We start from the raw sequence: 20,767 nt of genomic DNA, 5'->3' as shown, positions 1-20,767 counted from the left end.
GTGAGAGGTACACAACAAGAGCTGAAAGAATTGTGTTTAAATTTTGTGCATGAATTATTCATCTTAAATACATTTATTTTCATCCTACATTGTCCCCTCTTTAACCCACTCGCATTAGGGGATTGAACAGTATCAGGTGGTTTAATCTATTTATTACTAAACTGCATATAACAGAATCATAACAGTTACATAACAGGGCCACTGAGTCTGGGATTCTGGTTGGTGGTCAGGTGTTTGTTTAATTCCCTATAACAGCTGTATGTGTGTGTGTGTGTGTGTGTGTGTGTGTGTGTGTGTGTGTGTGTGTGTGTGTGTGTGTGTGTGTGTGTGTGTGTGTGTGTGTGTGTGTGTGTGGTTTATATTACTGTCCTGGATCTGATACGCTATTGTTTCTATAGTAACAGCTCAGTACAGGCACACGTACAATGAGATTGTTCATATTGTTCAAGTTTTCTGTCAGGATATGTTTATTTGACATTTTTTAAGGATTCCACATTGTTCGTGTTTTATAACAGTCCAGAAGTAAAGCTGTAGTGTTTCTCTACATTTTCTGACATGGGAAAGACTCCAGAACAGAGTTGTTTACATCGTGTGGATTGCCTGGGACATTGCGATCCACACACACATATACACACAGTTTTGTTTTATTTTTTATAAATATTAAGATGTTTCGTCTATATTTATTTAACAAATAAAAAATCTGTACTTGCTGATACACCCCTCCAGGACAGTTTGTTATAGGAAACTTCTTTTAAATAAACATATACTGTATTATATTATACTACTATGCTCTTTTCTGATAACACTTTATTGGGTTTTACTTCATTCCACTTCCTCTGGAAATGTTTCTTATTCATGTTATGATATGCAAATGATCATAAAAAATATGTTAATATGCAAACATGACTATTTTCTGCAAATCTTGACTTTTTGATCATGTATTAAGCTACTTTGTTTTGCTGGAAAGGCTGAATGTAATCTGGTAGCATGCTTTTTTTGCACCATTTCTCTTCCTACGGTGATATATTTGCATGCTAGACAAATTCTAAGATCTTGGATTACTACTTTAGCTGGCAGTTTTGATAGTCCTTAAATAGTGCTGGATGGATGAATTGCACTTGATCCAGGTATTAGGGTGGGACTGAGTGCACCTAAAGCCAGCTCCCAGACAATATAAATAGCAATGGATTGAAAGAGCAGTGGGAGTTTTCTGCAGCGTGAAAAGTGCAAGAGAAAGCAGCCAGAGTCATCAGTACGGCTGATCACAGGGTTTTAAGCTATTTAAAGGGTAAGAGCACCGTCAGTCTTGCTCCATCTTTGCATTTTGTTATGATTCACTGTTTGTTAATGTATTGCATGCATTCACTGTTTGGACTCCCTGCTCCAACATCTGGTTTAAGTCTCAGTGAGCAGATTATTCATGTCAGATATTGTTGGTGTGATTTCAGGAGATTAACTGGAGAACATGAGGAATTTATACATCAACCTGATTCTCTTATTCATCGCCAGTCACGTGACGGTGAAAAACGCCACTGATTTACCGACAGGAGTGAACATGACCATTACAGAAAACGTGAAAGATCAGGTGTCGGTGTCAGAGATAAAATCAAGGAGGAAGCGATATATTTCTCAGAGCGATATGTTGACCATCGTCGATTATCACAATCAGGTGCGAGCTCGAGTGTTTCCTCCAGCAGCCAACATGGAGTACATGGTGAGTGACCTAGTATCTATATCTTTACAGCCCTGTTAGTTAGCTTGGATATACACAATAAAAGAAATTCAAAGGAAAGAACCATAATATGTATGATTATAAGTAATTGCATATATATATATAATATTTTATCAGGTTATTAAGATCCCAAAATTTTTCAGTCACCCATGGTCACCATGGCAACAGTTGCTATAGCGTGAAAACAGCTATGATTGGATAATTTGTTACACGAAATCTAAACAAGGGATATGATTGGATAATGCAGATAATTTACTTTTTTCATTGTAGGTAGTCTGTTTTGGTTTGTGGTCGCCATGGTAACATTTTATATGGGCGTATCGATGTGGATATGATTGGATACTTTATGACGTTATAAGTAGAGATGTGATTGGTTAATTTATGGCGCCAAATTGAAAGCACATTTATGATTGGATAACTGAATTTTTGCCTTGTAAAGTATTCATATGATTGAATATCAGTCATACAGTACAATTAACTAACCGGAAAGTAAACAATTTTAATTTTAAACTGTAAAAAAACCTCGAATTGTTTTCATTTAAAAATTATAATCCGTCACACACTATTTGGATAGGGGGAACTAGAATTGATGTACATATGGCCGGCGCCATTTTGTCCTCTTGTGGTCAATATTAAGCATTGCAGTGGTTTCTTGTTTAAATTGGACTGAAGTAAATATGTCCTTAAAAGGCCAAACATATTTTAAACGACGCTTCTAAATATGGAGTAAATCTAAAAAATAGATATGGGTTGCTTTTCATGACCATGACAGAAAATACGTGCTTGCCTTCTGTATTAAATGGACAACTGTTGAACAATTGGTTCTGCAAGAAGAACTGAGAGGAAAAAGTTGATGTTATGGTTAAAAGTGTGGTGGGTTAACTCACCCTGGTGCAGATGCTTGTGATAATAAATTAACTTTACTTATTTTTTAAATCAACAATTATTATTATAATTGTTGTTAGTTTAGTTTTTATGCAAGTTTAACCTCTCAGCCTCAGTAGTGTGTCTGACCGGGTGTATATTGTGTATGATCAGGTGTGGGATGAGTCTCTGGCACGTTCAGCTGAGTCCTGGGCTGCAACCTGTATCTGGGATCATGGGCCTCCATATCTGCTTCGATACCTCGGCCAAAACCTCTCCGTCCGCACGGGCAAGTGAGTCTTAGCAACAATAAGTGCATCATCACCATCATTATTATTACTACTGTTGTTGTAATCTCTTGTCAGTTACCGGTCAATCCTGCAGCTGGTGAAACCCTGGTATGATGAGGTGAAGGATTACGCATTCCCGTACCCACAGGATTGCCACCCTACCTGCCCAATGCGCTGTTATGGACCCATGTGCACACATTATACACAGGTGAGTGGAACAAGTTACATACAGGTAATTAAGACCTGTACCAGGTTTATTTAATAAGAATCTACTTGTCTTTTTTATACAGATGGTGTGGGGGACCACAAACCGAGTGGGCTGTGCAATTCAGGTGTGTTACAACATGGTGGTGTGGGGATCTGTGTGGAGACAAGCAACCTACCTGGTCTGTGATTATTCCCCAAAGTGAGTGCTCTCTGCTTTAAAACTCAGCCAATAGCGCCATCTGGTGTCTCCATTACTTACCAATGCCTACATCAGACTTAGGAGAACTTATATTTTACATTATTAAGATAGAATTGACCAACTACTGCCGAGTTATAAAGCAGATGATATATTAATATTTTTAATATAAAGCAAAATGTGTATATTGTCAAACGTCACTTGTGTATAAAAGTCAACCATCAGTGGAGACATGGAGATTTCATTACACTAAATCATTTTCTGCTTTTGCAGGGGGAACTGGGTGGGTGAGGCACCCTACAAACTGGGCGTGCCATGTTCAGCGTGTCCTCCAAGCTACGGAGGATCATGTAGGAACAACATGTGCTTCCCGTCACTAAATTCCAACTTTGTGTACTGGTTTAAGTGAGCTGCCATAGTACAGTAAACATACATGTGTGTACTCTTCATGTCTTTTGATATATACAGTTCATTTTGTACAGCAGCAGGAGAATTTATAGGAATTATATTTACACTTCCAGTAATGGTGCTGATGTTATTCTATATGTATGACTTTTTTATTACTACAGATCATCATATTGATGTTCTTAATAGTGAATGTGTGTATTCCTTTATGGACAAGGGTAGGTTTGACATATCTATGAATTATTCAGTCTGTTACTGATAGATAGTTAGAGATGATTTCTGGATCTACATATTCAGATGTCACGAGCCACTATCTGCCATGTAATATAGTATATAATCTCAGGCTGTGTAACTACAGCCTGTAGTGGTTGTGTTGTTCGAAATTTGTGCAATAAACACTGTTTGTGTGTTTTAAGTAAAATATCATGTGACGTGGTGGTGTGATGATGCAAAGTTAGTGTCACCACCACGAAAGTGATTATTTTCCTATATCTGCAATTAAGTGTTTTATTCCTCTTATACCAAAGCAATTAGCCACCAATTCCTCTTTTTTTAAATGAATGACATTGTATTTTTTGTTTATCGTTACATTTAATATTATGCAATGTACACAGAATAAGTTAGTTCCAGTTCTCATTACATTATAACAGCTATAAGCAGTCCTTCTCTCAGCATCCTGCCTTTCACCAAAAGTGACACTTGCCATGTTATAGAGAAAAACATTTTGTCTGACTATATGCTGCAGTATTTGAGTTACTGCTCCTGAGAAATGGTACATCAGTGCTCAACCAGGTTAAACATCAGGTCTACACACACACACACACACACACACACACACACACACACACACACACACACACACACACACACACACTGTTATTTTAAAGGTGAGTTTTGATTCCATTATTTATTATCAATATAATTTAGTGCTCTTTGTTGAGTGAAGCATTTTCCTCTTCTTGCTCTGTATATCAAACATTCAGGAAAAAACAGCCTCTTCTTTCAGGGTTTTTAAATCACTGATATACAGCGCCATCATCTGGACAGGAAGTACACTGCTTTAAATGTGTGACATTCTGGTGCTGGTGGTTCATACACACACATTCAGATGCTCAGTAGACTCATCACTTGGCTGGACTACACTGAAGATGTATATATTTTTGTACCCTTGTATGATTTAGATTTTGTACTCAATAAAGAGGTGCTGTATTCTATAAAAACCTCATTGGTGTAGAATGTAAAGAGTGTTTGTGCTGGAGAGCTAAAACATCTCCCATATGTTGATGAAGATAAATCAGGTGAATAAACCTGTTGCACATCTGCACATGGTTCAAATCAGACCCTGAGAAAATGACAAACGCCAAACCAGCCATCAGTTTGTTTTGGCCTGTGCTTTTATTTGTCTAACTTTAGCAAACCTGCAGCATTGGCACGGGTTCTCAGGAGCTCAGAAATTAAAGAATTACCCCCTTCTCTTTTGAATAACAAAGGGTCTATTAGTTCAGCTTTCACAGAAAAATATAAACACAGGTCAGAACTCACTGAGGAACCTGGAACGACCATAGCCTTGTGCTTCTCCTTACCATGTTTTACTCAGCTGTTTTAAGCCAAAATTACATCAGAATGATTTCATACAATGCATTCTGGGTAGCAATGGGAATTCTGGCAATATAGGAGAGGTTTTTGAGTGGATGAGTGAGTCAGGTCATTTGGATCAACTCACCAAGAAGACTCGAATCGTTCTCCTCCCACCTGACTCACTGCTCCTGTGCAATTTTTCACGTGATTATTGTTCTTTGATGAACTGTGACTGAATATGTTCTGCGAATCTAACAAAATACATTACGTTCAATTGTGTTTATTACAATAGAATTTTATTATTCTTAGCCTAAAATCATCAAGGTGCTACCTTTCACCTTTAATGTTATTGTGCTTAAGGTCTGCTGTAACTGGTTTTGTGTGTGTGTGTGTGTGTGTGTGTGTGTGTGTGTGTGTGTGTGTGTGTGTGTGTGTGTGTGTGTGTGTGTGTGGTGCTTTGTAAACTTTTTTGTGTCTGTAGTTATTTTAAAGCCCCTAGAACGCTATTTGTGTTGTGTGTAGAGAGGCTGAATGGTGAATCAGAGCTTTAGTGTATGGTGGTTTCTCTGAGATTTCAGCTCACACAGAGCATCACTGTTACAGTTGTTCCAGACACACATCAGGGCCATGCGGTGAAGAGCTGCTGATTTTTTGGTCATATTTTAATTTTCTTGTTGGCACACACATTTCCACATGCAGCTAGCAGCAGGAAAAGCATTAGCCAAGTATTAATTATAAACAAAACAGCCCAAAGGTTCAACAAACTGAGAAGCAGCAGAAAATCTGTTAATGAAGAAATGGAAAGAATACAAGGCAACTGTGAAGAGGAGGCCATTCAACAAAAACCGTTACCAGGTGAAGAAGGGATTAGTCTGAGAAGCAGCCAAGAATCAATGGAACTTTGAAGGAACCAGAAAGATCCGCAGCTCAGCAAACATGTGGAAAAGGTTCTCAGGTCTCATGAGACCAAAGTTCAGATTTCTGTCTTGAACCTTTTTGGCACAAAGCACTATGCTTGTTGGAAATCCAGCATCACTCATCACCCTGAGAACACCATCTCTGCCAGGAGACATGCAAGAACTGACACTAATGTCTGTGTCCTCACCTTATTAAGTCCTTATGGAATGCCTTAAAAAAAAGGAATGTGTTGGATGTATTTCATTTCAGACAGCAGTAAGAAGAGTGATGGTGTGTTTAATGATTTACACAACAACAACAACAACCAATCATGTACAAAACACACCCTCATTAAACAATCTACATGGGCAAACACTTTTAAGAGATAATAAAGAGATAGCTGTAGGTGTGCTATATATATATATATATATATATATATATATATATATATATATATATATATAATCCTGAAAATTAGAAGTATATTCCTCAAATAAGGAAAGGATAATAAATTAATCAATATATGTTTATTAATCACATTTTGGAAGCGATGCATTAATTGCATGTAGTGTAAAAAAAATGATGGAAAAGAAAAAGTAACCCTTAAATTCTTGTTGAAGTGTTCGGCGTTGTAATGCAGTGAGTCGTTATATTTCCTGTTTAGGGTCTGATCGACAAAGTGATGAAAAGGTGTGGAAAGGTGTTTACGCTCACAGGGTGGGGTTTAAAATAAAAGTCCCGCCTAACTGGATATAAGAAGCGGTCCGGTACACGCGCGCGATCAGTGGAGCTCGAGCGCGTCTGAAAGAAAACACGTCGGTGTGAATGAATCTGGACAGCTGTGTTGCAACACACATGCACTCATACACACACTGTCAAAAAGTCTTCGCGTTGCATTAAGGTCAGTTTGCAGTATAATAACATCAGTTTTGTTTTACTTTTGCATGGATGAAGCATTGCTTTGATGTGTTCATTCAAAACCTCAAATGCTTGCTATTAACCTTTAGCTCGTTGTTTTAAGGTGTGCTTTTGTGTTATGCGTGTGAATTTATATTTTTATCGCGAGTCATAAACTTATTGCACGTGAATACATTGCACGTGGAAATATTGCACGTGCATGTGACTATCTGTTTCTGCAGAGGCAAATAATAAACCATGCTTGTGCAAGGAATTCTACCTGAGACTAAACTGCATAACTGCATTAACATAAAAACCAGCCAGAGTTTAAAAAAAAAGAAACGTGTGTTTATTTTCCTTTAACACTTCATGAAAAGTCGTGAGATGAATTAGATCAATGTTAAAAAGCTCCAGCTGAGAGAATAAAGAAGTGTGAAGTGTAAACACTGTCAGAAATGATAAAGATAAAGAATATTATATCATTTTATTATCTTGCTCTGCATTCACAGGTGAAGAAGAGATATTCCATTGGGTTGATTGTCTGTGTGGTTGAAATATGGAAATGAATCAGCGCTGGCTCAGCAGTCCAGTGCTGCTCCTCCTTCACGTCCACTGCACTTTTGCTATGTTCATTCCCAACAGCACACACCTTGAAGCCATAATGGAGAGGTACATAGACAAGGAGGACTCATGGTGGGAATCCAGATCGAGGGGCAAGAGGGCGATCTCTCACAGTGATATGCAGCTCATTCTGGACCTCCACAACAAGCTCAGGGGTCAGGTTTATCCTCCTGCATCCAACATGGAGTACATGGTGAGATCTGGTTAATAAAAGTTACACCATTCTGTCATCATCTAAAAACACTGTGTCCAGTTTGAGCAGTGGGTCAATAGCAGCATTGTAGATGAACTATAAATCTCTCTTCTGTGTTTGCATGAAGATTACACCTGTCCAAATCTGTGCATTGGTTTCTCACTGCTATAGCGGAGGTGAAAAGAATCTTGAACGAAAGACAAGTTTGTGGTTATGTGCAAACAGTTTAGTTCAGTAGGTAGGCAGCAGCGCTATCGTACTTTTACTGCCCCTTCACTCAAACCACTGTCATTTCTTTTTGTTTCTTTTAGGAAATATTACACAGTAGTTTTCAGAAAGTTGGAAAGTAATAAGTCAGTCAATGTCTTTCCTTAAATCATTTACATAGGAGTCAGTAGATGAAGGTCCAGAGATCTTCTAGATCGAAAACCTTCAGTTAAAGAACATTTAGTTAGAGAGCTCTTAGCTAGAGATCTTCCAGTTAGAGGTCCTCCATTTGGAGTTCTACTGATTAGAGTTCAGCTACTGTAATTACTGTAGATATCAGCTAATTAGTGAACATCCAAGTGAAAAAACCCTAGTTTGTAGTTCTCGAGCTTCCAGTTGGAGGTCATCAAGTTAAAGATCAGAATCAGTCAGATCTGTTAGTCAATGGCATCATTGTTGTTTAACTATGTTGTGCTGAGAACCATCATATTTGGCTGTGGGATTAATGTTTCGTTCCGCTCTACCCCAACACCACCCTGTCATCATCGTCTAAAACACAGTGTTCAGTCTGAACTGTAGGTCAATAGCAGCATTGTGGATGAGCTATAAATCTCTCCTTGGTGTTTGCATGAAGATTACATTTGTCCAAATCTGTGCATCAGTTTCTCACTGTTATAGTGGAGGTGAAAAGAATCTTGAACGATGGACAAGTTTGTGGTCGATTGCAAACATTTCAGTTCAGCAGGAAGTCAGCAGCACCATCATTCCTTTACTGCCCCTTCACTCAAACCTCAGCTCTCCTGCTGCTGATGGCCTCCAGCCAGAACTCCTGTTTCTTCTTGTTTCTTCTTGGTTATTGGTGTAGTAATGGACATTCAGCAAATATTACACACTGGTTCTTAGTAGGTTTGTCCAGCACAGTGCAGCTGGCAACAGTGTTGACAAATAGTGCCTCTCAGGTCAAAGGTCAAGAGTTCACGTTCAGGGATCAAATTTTGAAGTTAAGTATAGGGAAAGAATTTCATTATGTCAGACAGGTGCAGTGTCAGTTTTAGTGTAGGAGGCGTGGCCTTTGTGCCCGTCAGTCTTGTTGAAGGAGGTGTGGCCTTTGTGCCTGTCAGTCCTGTTGAAGGAGGTGTGGCCTTGTGTTTTATTGCATTTAATAGGCTGTAAATTGGATCATATTGAATCTTTTTCTTGCTCAGGTGGCAGATAGATTTAGCAACAGGGATGTGTTTGATTTTTTTGAAGTTTCCAGAAATGTATGTCAGAACTCATCACACCTCTGAACCAGTGTCTTTGACAGACATCTTCTCAACAAACTCATCGATTCTTTGTACATCAGACATAAAGTTTCCGCAACAGTGAAAAAATGTGGTCATAAAATGTGATCATGTTAGCAATAAATGTAATTTTTAAGTCATAAATTGAACATACTGATGTAACTTCCGGCAAAAAATGCTGTCATATATGTTCTGAATTATAAGACAAAATTATATTTAGATTTCTATTTTTTATTTTTTTTGTTTTCCAGAAATATTGTTTTGCATAATAACGTAAAACAAAATATGACATTTTCTGTCTGAACAATTTTTAGACCGAAGGTTTGCAGTGGATTCAAACCTGCCTAGTAACATTCGTTCATTTTCTACCGCTTATCCGAACTACCTCGGGTCACAGGGAGCCTGTGCCTATCTCAGGCGTTATCGGGCATTAAGGCATGATACACCCTGGACGGAGTGCCAACCGATCGCAGGGCACACACACCCTCTCATTCACTCACACACTCAGGACAATTTTCCAGAGATGCCAATCAACCTACCATGCATGTCTTTGGACCGGGGAAGGAAACCAGAGTACCCGGAGGAAACCCCCGAGGCACGTGGAGAACATGCAAACTCCACACACACAAGGCGGAGGCGGGAATCGAACCCCCAACCCTGGAGGTGTGAGTTGTGGTTAACCACCTTGCCTAGTAACAGTTTCAGACAATTAAGAGCAGAAAAACGAGAAAAGTAAATAATAAATAATAAATAAATAAATACTAAGTAATTACAATTTTAAAAACCCATCAGCTGTGTGTTCTGTAAGCATTTACACTGACGCCGGCCAGCTCTCGCAGCCTCTCTGAGACTAATCTGTTCATCTCTGGAGCCGAGCAGAACACTGTGGTTCTGTGTGTGGCCCCCAAAGAGCAGAGCACGATAACCAACCGGCTGCCTTAAAAAACTTCTGGGTAATTACTCTGAACAGGAAGCAGTGTAGGTCACAGAGGGTTCATGTTTCAGCTGCAGTGAACTCTTAAAGTCAGGACTCAGTATTAATGAGGAATTATAGCACGTGAGCTGTGGCAGGAAGCCAGAATCAGGTCACAGAAGCTCGGAGACAGATCTTGGATCGAGAAATTAGACAAGTGGATTGCAGCAGCCCTCTCACATTGAGAACTGCATGCTTGTGGTGAACATAATCACAGGCCACCATCCAAAACTGCTATGTTTATGAAGGTTTGTTGCTGGTGTATGACTGAAAAACTCACTTTCACCTATTTCTGGAATGCTCGCCTGACCAGAGCCAGTCCTGACCCGTGACACTTTCCCTTATTTGTGTGAAGTTGTGCAGAACCTGTTTAATGCAATGTGGTTTACTAGAATGGGTAAAATACACTGGTTTTAAAGAATGACCATTTACAGCCATGCACATGGAACAAATTAGCATATACAATCAGCTTTAAGTGCACATTAGTAAGGTTCAGGTAGATGAATGAAGCAGCATTGGGCACAATTTACAAAGGAAAACGTCCGAGCTGCTACACACAGCTCTTTGTCCAAACAGAGTGACGCACAAACACACTGTAGCTGTTAAGCCATAATCTGATCTCTATCAGAGAGTCCTAGTGAGCAAACAGCCATGAACCTACGCACAGGAGCAAGAAAATACAACAATTTGACAACGCTTTACCATGCTGAAGTCAACAAAACTTAATTTCCGGTCACATTACAGTTCTATAAATAATCAGCATGTTGCTTTAGACATGTTCACTGTTAAAGTTTGCTTCTTTAGTTGAGGATGAGGGAGCTAACAAGTAATAGATGTGTGTGTGTGTCTATGTGTGTGTGGTCTCAGGTGTGGGACACTGAACTGGAGCACAGTGCAGAGGATTGGTCTCGTACCTGTCTGTGGCAGCACGGCCCGTCTCACCTGCTCACGCAGATTGGACAGAACCTGGGAGTGCACTGGGGCAGGTGAACTCCAGCTCTCACATAAAACACTGTGTTCTTTTGCCCAAATATTTTTCAGTATCAGACATTGTTGCCATTGTTTTAACCTCACTACACTTTCCAGTGTGTGAAATACTTTATTTCACACAAATATTCATTCAGTGTTGTTAGGATTGTAGTTTTCGCTAAGTGTTTGCTAATCTGTTGTTAAAAGGATAATATATCTGTTATATTGTGTTTTCATAGAGAACGACCTCCGACCTTTCACGTGCAGGCGTGGTATGATGAAGTTCAGCACTTCAGCTTCCCCTATCCACAGGAGTGTAACCCGTACTGTCCCTACAGGTGCTCCGGACCTGTTTGTACACATTACACACAGGTACACACACGTTTCTCCATACAGCTACAATACAACACAAAGCTTAATGTCAACATGTATATCTGAAGTGAAGTATTTTCTTTAAAAACTGACCCAAGTGCAGTCAGTTTGCATCATTTTTCCATCAGTCTGCTTTTATAGTGTGATTAAATGTTGGTATAAATTGTGTGATGCTGAATGTTTGGTGTGATTTTCATCATATTTCACCATTTCATCAAATGCCCATTTCACACAATTTATGTATATAGAACATGCTACATTTCATGTGCAGACCATATCACGATATAAAACATTCAGCCAGTCATGTTACATGTTCAGGTTCACCTGAAGTGAACTCCAGATGGGTTTAATATGAAGTGTTAAAACAGCTGAAACCCGATACTCAGAATGAGAGAATGATCATAGTCACATAATTGCTGTCAAACTAAATCGGTGTGTTTTTGCAGTTAGTTTGGGCCACCAGTAATAAAATCGGTTGTGCCATCAACGTGTGTTACAATATGAACGTGTGGGGAATGATCTGGGCCAAAGCTGTCTACCTCGTGTGTAATTACTCGCCACCGTAAGTAACCAACCCCATGTGGGTTTAACTGACACATGAATTAATCATGCAAAGAAACTTTGCTAAACAGTTTTCCCTTCATGTACTATGAAATGCAGTGTTTTGTTTTGTTGTAGTTTACATGCTGTTGTGATGATGTTAGGGGGAACTGGTGGGGTCATGCGCCGTATAAACACGGCCGGCCGTGCTCAGCGTGTCCGTCCAGCTACGGAGGAGGCTGCAGAGACAATCTCTGCTTTAAAGGTTCAGATTTGTTCATTTAATACTTACTGTAAAATTAACACCTACAGTGTGGAATTAACACTTTCAGGATTCAATTACAATGTAACATTGAACTATTATACTGATAAATCATTTAAATACACAATGTTGTTGTTGTGTATTGTGTTTAATTAAATCAGTGAAATAAGGTAAACTGACAGTGTGCGTGTGAATGAGCACTCTAATCGCTCCTGCATTTGGACCTGGGATTGTTCTGACAGAGTCTGGTGTGGATTTGTGATTATTTCTGATATATATATTTGTATATTCAGATGATGGCAGTCAGAGTTATTTAGCCCCTGACCTGGAGGAAAATAACTTCATTGAGCCAGAGCCATCACACAGCCATTCATCTCCATCTGCTGATCACTCACACACACCAACAGTAACACCAGCACCAACACCGCCACAGAACCAGGGCATGGACAAGAATGAGATCATCAGCACTGAGCAGATGTGTAAGAGCTTTTAGCTACGTTTACACACATACAACTCTTACAGTGTTCCATTAACTCTAATAACTGTTACTGAGTAATGCTTTAAAGTAAATAAATAAACCAATAAACCCTTACAGTGCTGAACAAACTGACTAATCATTTATGGTTTGAATTTGCTTTGAATTTGACGTTTACAGAATTTTTAAGTAAGTAAACAAACAAAATGACAAGACATTGTCACCGGAATGGTTTTGCAACACACAGTTTTAAGAAAATCCGCAGCCTTGTGTAACAGGTGAAGAAGCAAAGACTATTGATTTACATAAGAACAAATATTAATGGCAATGTGTGAACACTACACAATTTAAGTTTGAATCTCTGCCCTGAATGGTACTTACAAACATTTCCTGTCAGTCAGGTGTACTCTGCTCGTCCTGTTTTGCAGCTCAGCAAGTGGAGTGTGATGTAAAGTTACGGGATCGTTGTAAAGGAACCACCTGTAACAGGTAAATGCTTTACTGTCTCATCTTTTGTGTTGTGTTTGCACGCGAATGTCACTTTATTCTGTCGTTTCTTATCTGATTTATTAACAGGTATGAATGTCCACCTGGTTGTTTATACCGCCATGGAAAAGTGTTGGGCTCAGGATATTATGATGTGGTACGTGATTTAAGCTACACTCACTTTTATCATGCACAGTAGTACTTTCCAAATTAGAACAGTGATGAACAGGAAGTCAGACGTGGTAAGGAAGGCCAATAACACTTTATATTTATATTTATCCCTGATTTTTCATGGCTTGTTCAACTCTTTAGCTCATTAAAACGCCCTTCACAGATGTGTTTATAGACACAACAGTCGCGTCTCAGCTGCTTTTTTGTCTTATTAATGTCAAGAGACAGAAGAGAGAGCAGTTGGTGAGGAAACGACTGTTAGCTGACTTGTTTTGTCAAAGATCCAAAGCATTAAACATTTACAGTTGAGAAAATTTATACTTAACAAACTAATCTATCGAACATGACACTGTTTTATTAAGCAATCCAGTATCTGTGGTGCCGGATTACACGCCGGGATCATAGATGATGACGGAGGCTGGCTTGACATCACGAGAGTCGGCAAACGAACACGTTTCACCAAGTCGTACGAAAACGGAGTTCAGACACTGGCGTAAGTCTCCATGCTGTTCAGCTCCATCACACTGACTTACATGGACTCATTGAGTCACACTCACTTACTGACTTATCCAGACTCACAATGACTCTCCAACTCACACTGACTTATAATGACTCAAACTGACTCTCTGACTCACACTCTGACTGAAAAGAACAGCGCTCTGACTTTTTTTCATCTGTTTCTCCTCAGGAAAGAGCAGAGCGCTAATGCCTTCACTGTGCTGAAGGTTCCAGGTCAGTATACTGTACATGACATTAGCATAACTAATGAACTTCATTACATCAGAACAGAAGCTGTTATGGTCTGATTTTTTCTTCTGCAGTAAAAGCGATATCCTGTGACATGACAGTGTCTGAATATTGTCCTTTCAAAAAGCCTGTTACACACTGTCCAAGGTTATTCACTTTTATTTTACTTTCCAAAGATACTTCATGCGTGTTGTAAGCTGGTAATTAGCATTGACCTGTCACTTGCATGAACTGTTTGCTTTTTCAGGTTGTATTGTCCTCGTAATTGCCTGTACAGCAGCCACGCCCGTGTGATCGGGACCCGTTACTATGCAGATGTAAGTTCTCTCTGAATATGAACCATTAAGTAAGGGGTAGTGAGATATAGTTTGAACTTATTTTAGCAATTATATATTTCTCTCTCTCTCTCTCTCTCTCTCTCTCTCTCTCTCTCTCTCTCTCTCTCTCTCTCTCTCTCTCTTTTTGTGTTTTTGTTATTCAGAGCTCCAGTATTTGTCGGGCTGCAATTCATGCCGGTGTAATTCAGAATGCTTCAGGTGGATATCTGGATGTGATGCCGGTAGACAAGAGACGGACCTACAGAGGCTCACACCAGAACAGTGTTGCCTCACAGAGGTAACTTCTGCCATGTGACTGAGAAACCGTAACCCCATCAGGAAAACCCCATCAAGAAACGTAACCCCATCAGGTCCTGAAAGTAGACAAAAAGTGCTGACACTGGTGAATCCTTCCATATATACGATAGGAAGCCTAACTGCGTCACCAATTTTTGTAATCAGTTTAATATTATTGGAGAATGTGCTGTTCACATCCCTGTGAATGAGCTGTTACTATAGAAATTAATCAACACCAGAACACCAATCAGAGTCCAGAAGTCAGCAGCATTGTTGGAAACTGTGATGTAACATACTCTTTAATGTCAAAATCAAAATAATGGAAGAGTGTGCCAATGATGTCATGCTGGTTTAGGTTGGGCATCAGCTGATCTAATTTAATTTCATTTGTGGTTGAGTCAAGTTTATAGATTTGAGAAAGATAAAAGGACCACCCAGAGCGTGGGATTAGTGGCTCGACTCATAAAACATGTAAATGATTGTGTGTGTGTGTGTGTGTGTGTGTGTGTGTGTGTGTGTGTGTGTGTGTGTGCGTGTGTGTGTCTCCCTCCCTCCAGCTTGCAGAATCCCACAAGAGGAAAAGCGTTCCGAGTTTTTGCGGTGATCTGAAGCCCCAGGCCAAGGACACATGCCACTGCGGAGCAGAATGGCCAACAATAACAGCGTCCCTCATGCTGGGCTAAAAAAACTCTCAACAGACAAAAAAAGACATTAACGCCAACCATATGGCTAATCGGGAAGCAGCAGTCTTCAGCTCTGTGTACATGTTCTGTATAATATCATGTTGTGAATGATTCTTACTCTAAAAGTTTCTGCAGAAGGATAAAGAGGCCAGGGCTTATTTTCTTCTGTCCTGTTCTATTATCGGAAAAAAAAGTGTTAGCATTAGCTATACAGTGTAGTTTTCTGGGTTTTATCTGAAAGTTCTTTGTTATTGAAAAGTAGCTCAGTCTCCTTCTGCCACAGTTTAGCCACCAAGCTGTAAAAGCCTGCCTTAGAACTAGCAAACCTGCCAAATGTTGGCTAGCATACTGTTGAACTTACACATGATTAATTTGTTGCTAGCAGTTTATGCAACAGTTTGCTTGATAGAGTAGTTTAAAATAACACATTAAAATAAATCTCAGCCTAACCTTACTGAGTGTTTCATTATAGTTAGCACATAAGAGTTAACTTAATAATACTTATTATAAATATATTAGTGTATCTATGACTTTATACATCAGTCTAACTTTTGCTAAACATTGATAGCTACTGGAAAGGTAACAGATAAGATAATTAACCTGTTATAGAACCAGTTTGTGCCCTAATTTAAAAATTGTGATGATACAGGCAGGCTAATGATGATGTAGAAATGATAGGGTTCTTCATTCATAATGTAAATTAATTCATAGATAACATTTGTGTTCTCAAAATTACTAAAAACATAGTTTCAAAGTTGATCAAATAAAAGTTGATCGAATTAGAATGGCAGTGATAGGTACAAAGAAGCTAGTGTTAGCTAGGTGTTGTGTTTAAGTACAAGGCTAAACGTTGATTCTAAATTTGATTATGCTAATTCTAACAGAAATACCACTTCTGGATTGAACGGTGTAGCTAATGCATGTCTGAAGCATGTCTCAGAAAAATATCACCAAGATCATGTGAAAAATATCTTCAGGATCACAGGACAGGAAAGAAGACAGATAATTAGCATGGCCTATTTGGACTTTTGGAGACTTTTTTGTTAACAAGTTCTTTTTATTGTATAAATGTCATCTGTCTGTAAATAATGGGATCGATTACATGCAACCAATCTTGCCAGTTTATTAGGTACATCTACATTCTCTTTAGACTCCATGTCATCGTGTAAAAGTCACTCTGTATTTGTCAGTGCTGTAGTGGTGATACCAACACCATACAGTAATTTGCTGCTAAGCCCTTCCACTTCGATAAATGAACACAGTGTAGAGGGGTGCCAATACATTTGTGCAGAGCAGCAGTGCATCTATAGTGTAGGTGAACCTGATAAACAGGCAGCTTGGTGTATCTAAACCCTATTAACCCTATTGAGTTGTTTTCATTCTATGAGGTCACGACTTTATGATAATGAAGTTTCTATTTTTGTACTGTTTTGTATTCCTGCCGCAGTGGAGTTGGACCTGGCAGGCCAGGAAAAAATCACAAAACTCTAAACAAAATACAGATTATTTCTTACAAAAAGAGAGAAGCGTACGAGTGTGAACGCAGGGTGAGGGGAACTGACAGTGAAACGTTACTTTAAGTATTTATTATTCCTACACGCTGAATAAAGCCACACTGTCAGTGGGCATGTGCAGATATTTGTTTTTAATCACACAGTAAATTAATCATATGTCTTTAATAACACTACACTAATAACACATTATTACATGCTCATTATATAGGTTATATTCATCTTTAAATGTAAATGCACACACAAACACACACAAACCAAAGTATCATGAGGATTGATATAGATGAGAAAATCTATCTGATATATGTTCAGGAAATCATATATTTTATAAAGTGTTAAATAAAATCTGTGAAATTCAAATCTATTAATTCTATTCAAATCTATCACTTCTGAATACCGTAATAAACAATATAAGTGTTTATCAGCACATGCCTACGCTTCAGTTACTCACTCAAATAATCCACCTGCAGTGGAATAGGTATTATTTTTTCATTAAAATAAATGTCAATATGATCAAAACTGATTTTGTGTGTGTGTGTGTGTGTGTGTGTGTGTGTGTGTGTGTGTGTGTGTGTGTGTGTGTGTTTGAATTATATGTAACTGATCTGCTTTGTGCTTTATTTATTTCACTCTGGAACTCGGCCGAGCTGCAGAATGAAAAACTGAAAGCTGATCGCACCTCAAACACTCGCACACAAAGACACCCATTGTGATTGCATGTGTGTGTGTCCCCTTCTCCTCACCCTCTTTTCCTACTAACACTCACCATCAGACCATGCTTCCTGCTGGGCTCCAATCTTTTCTAAAATGAATATGATAGAACGTTTTGCCTCAGAAATCTTTAGGAGCTTTTATTATTATTATTATTATTATTATTATTATTATTATTATTATTATTATTATTATTATTATTATTATTATTATTATTATTATTTGTAGTAGAAGTAGTAATATCTGTAGCATCACCTTTAATATATCATTTAGCGTCAAGAATTATCTTGACGCTAAATGATATATGACCATAACTAAGGAGGCTTTATGACACTCTTTTCCTGACAGAAACATGTAACAAAATGCTAATTTAGCTTTTTCTCTTTTTTTCTGAGGTCACTTTCATGTAAATCAAAAACATCTTTTTTCCAGATAAGATTTCTGTTATTACATCAGGAGCACATTTAAACAATAAGCAGTTCTCTGGTGTATTTACTCTAAAGCTTGGGATTAGCCTGTGTATAATGTTAGGCTAGTTTGAGTTTTCTCCTCTTTATAAAATGGTAATCTGTGATGTATGGTATTGATTTACTGCTAATTGATATGTTTACTACAAGTTATAGGTTGCTTACTGTTGTGCTAGTTCATGTGTTAGCTTGTTTGTTTTTGTTGGTCACCTGTCCACAGTTTGTCATTTTTATTGTAAAACTTGTTTATCACTGTATTAGTACTAAATATTTTCGTTGCAATGCAATGAAAAACAGGAGGCTTTGAGACACAATCAAATATTTAAGAAAAAACTTTTAACAATTTTTCTGCATGAACAGGACGTAAGTCATGCAGGACACACAGCACCCTTATATTGAACAGTGGTTAGTCATGGCAACACTGTTGCTATGCAAGAAAACTAGAAACGCAAAACAGCCTAGATGTTGACCGAGGTGTACCATTTTGCTAGCTAGTGCATTGCTGTTCAGATCTTTAATACAGTCAATGTAAAGACACAGACTGAAAAAATTACACACTCATCAGGAACAACATTTACCTCAGATGTGTTGTTAAATTAGAAAAAAAAAAAGACTTTATCTGGCTAAAATAACACCGTTATTACAGTTAGCAATGGCTGCTAACAAAGCTGACATGAGTTCTGCAAAAGCTATTTGGAAAAAAAGTTTAAAGATTTATCTTAAGTTCATGTTTTCTTTGAAGGAAACTAAACACTTCTTCATTCTGTGGGTATGTGTGTGTTTTGTTGATGCTATACATCTGAAGGTGAATCTCCAGCAGCTACTGATGTTTAGAAGTGTTTGTTAACTGTTATCATCATGTGATCCTGAGGAAAGTTTCAGGTCTCTGTAGAGAAGAGGCATGCATCAGAGCTGTGTCAAAATTCACACACAGGTGAGCTTGCAGGTCACATGGCTGGGAAATGACTCCAAAACCATGAAGCAATGAGAACATGACAATGAACCACACACAAATGCACATGGACGTGCACGCACACACATAGGCATAGGCAGGCAGACACACTGCTCCAGCATCAGGCCACTTCACACATGAAGTTTTCACACACTTCTGCTGTTTTTTACTTGAGTGTATTTCAGGCCAATGCTAAGCAAGTGGTCCTTGTACTTCAAACAGTACAGTAACCTCCGTTCCATTATAATTTATTTAAGGCATGTATTTTATTGTAAATGCTGTTTGTTATTGTTTGTTATTCTGCTAGTTTGTGTTTTAGCATGTTTGCTATAATGCTAATTTTAGCATTACAGACTAGCGTATTTATTGTGATGCTAGCGTTCATCTCTATTTCTTCGAGGTTGAATGTTTGTGTAATGTAGGCATTAAATGACAAAAATATATAACAATTTCGCTCCAAATTTTGAGGTAATTTTATAAAAGTGAAAGTTTATTAGTGCTACTCCTAGATTCTGTTAATGCGATGTCAAAGCTGAGAGAAAAGAAACCAAAATAACTGAAATTGTGCAGAAAATCAGGTGTCGCTTTGTCATGTGCTGGTGTGAACACACAGTTACTGTAGCTAGCAGTTGAGTAAAAGCTACAATAGCTCAATCATCAGAGTTTTTCTCGGGTACTGGTCCAGCTCAGTCCAGTTCACTCCAGTTTGGTGTGTAACGCATGCTAATCTATTGTAATGTGCTGTTATTCTGAGTCATTGTTGATCTTAGCATGTCGCACCCCTGAAATGATGTGTTTCTGATTACACACTGACCAACATGTGTTTGACATTTTTCCTCTTTTGCCTGCAGCTGGAAATATGTATAGACCACATGGTGTGTGGATTCATATAGAGTACTGCATATGTGTGTGTCTGTGTGTGAGTGTGTGATGTATATGCGGGTCAGCAATGACTACCTTCGTGTAAGCTTTATTTTTTCTCGCTCCCACACTGAGGTTTAATGAACACGATCCTGACATGCGTGCAGCGCTGTGGTGGGGCCTTCTCCTCTTCTCTCCTCTCCTTTCCTCCTCTTCTCCTCGCTCGGCTGGTTGTTATAATGATAACGGGTTATAAACATTCACACGCTGACCCTCTCCACACAAATAGCATGTCTATTTGAGGATTTTTTTTTTTATTCACCCGCAGCCTAAAGCTGGTGGAAATGAGACAGATTCCCTTGAGGAGGAACAACAGGAACTGAGTTGCTGTAAAACTGAGATTAGATGTTATGGGACTAATTTTAGAGACGTCTCCCGTCCAGGTGATGTGTGATTATATGCAGGGCTTACTTATTGCTAGTGAGGGAGCAGCATTTGGGAGATATTAATAAAACTGAATTTGTTTCTCCTTCTCTGTGGGTTTGCACTTCATGATTATTTGCTTGAAGAATGCTGTTGCAGGCAAAACTGACAAATCCTACA

General features: G+C 38.6%; 2 protein-coding genes across 2 annotated transcripts; both read left to right on the top strand.

Moving 5' to 3' along the window:
- Window positions 1–1,131: 1,131 nt before the first annotated feature.
- pi15b (peptidase inhibitor 15b) lies at window positions 1,132–4,919 on the top strand. Its single transcript, XM_027142905.2, has 6 exons — window positions 1,132–1,288; window positions 1,449–1,714; window positions 2,771–2,889; window positions 2,962–3,094; window positions 3,177–3,292; window positions 3,563–4,919. The coding sequence occupies exons 2-6, from the start codon at window positions 1,466–1,468 to the stop codon at window positions 3,696–3,698; spliced, it is 753 nt and encodes a 250-aa protein (XP_026998706.1). The 5' UTR covers window positions 1,132–1,288; window positions 1,449–1,465; the 3' UTR covers window positions 3,699–4,919.
- A 2,018-nt stretch (window positions 4,920–6,937) lies between these two features.
- crispld1b (cysteine-rich secretory protein LCCL domain containing 1b) lies at window positions 6,938–17,696 on the top strand. The gene is made up of 15 exons (XM_027142904.2): window positions 6,938–7,070; window positions 7,576–7,880; window positions 11,211–11,329; window positions 11,552–11,684; window positions 12,131–12,246; window positions 12,389–12,489; window positions 12,780–12,965; window positions 13,390–13,450; window positions 13,538–13,604; window positions 13,981–14,111; window positions 14,307–14,350; window positions 14,440–14,512; window positions 14,613–14,682; window positions 14,847–14,980; window positions 15,537–17,696. The coding sequence occupies exons 2-15, from the start codon at window positions 7,623–7,625 to the stop codon at window positions 15,586–15,588; spliced, it is 1,545 nt and encodes a 514-aa protein (XP_026998705.2). The 5' UTR covers window positions 6,938–7,070; window positions 7,576–7,622; the 3' UTR covers window positions 15,589–17,696.
- Window positions 17,697–20,767: the final 3,071 nt, after the last annotated feature.

This window comes from Tachysurus fulvidraco, chromosome 22 (assembly GCF_022655615.1).
Source record: "Tachysurus fulvidraco isolate hzauxx_2018 chromosome 22, HZAU_PFXX_2.0, whole genome shotgun sequence".
Taxonomy (NCBI): Eukaryota; Metazoa; Chordata; class Actinopteri; order Siluriformes; family Bagridae; genus Tachysurus; species Tachysurus fulvidraco.
The sequence above is the reverse complement of the archived record's forward strand: the minus strand, read 5'-3'. Positions and strand labels throughout refer to the sequence as shown.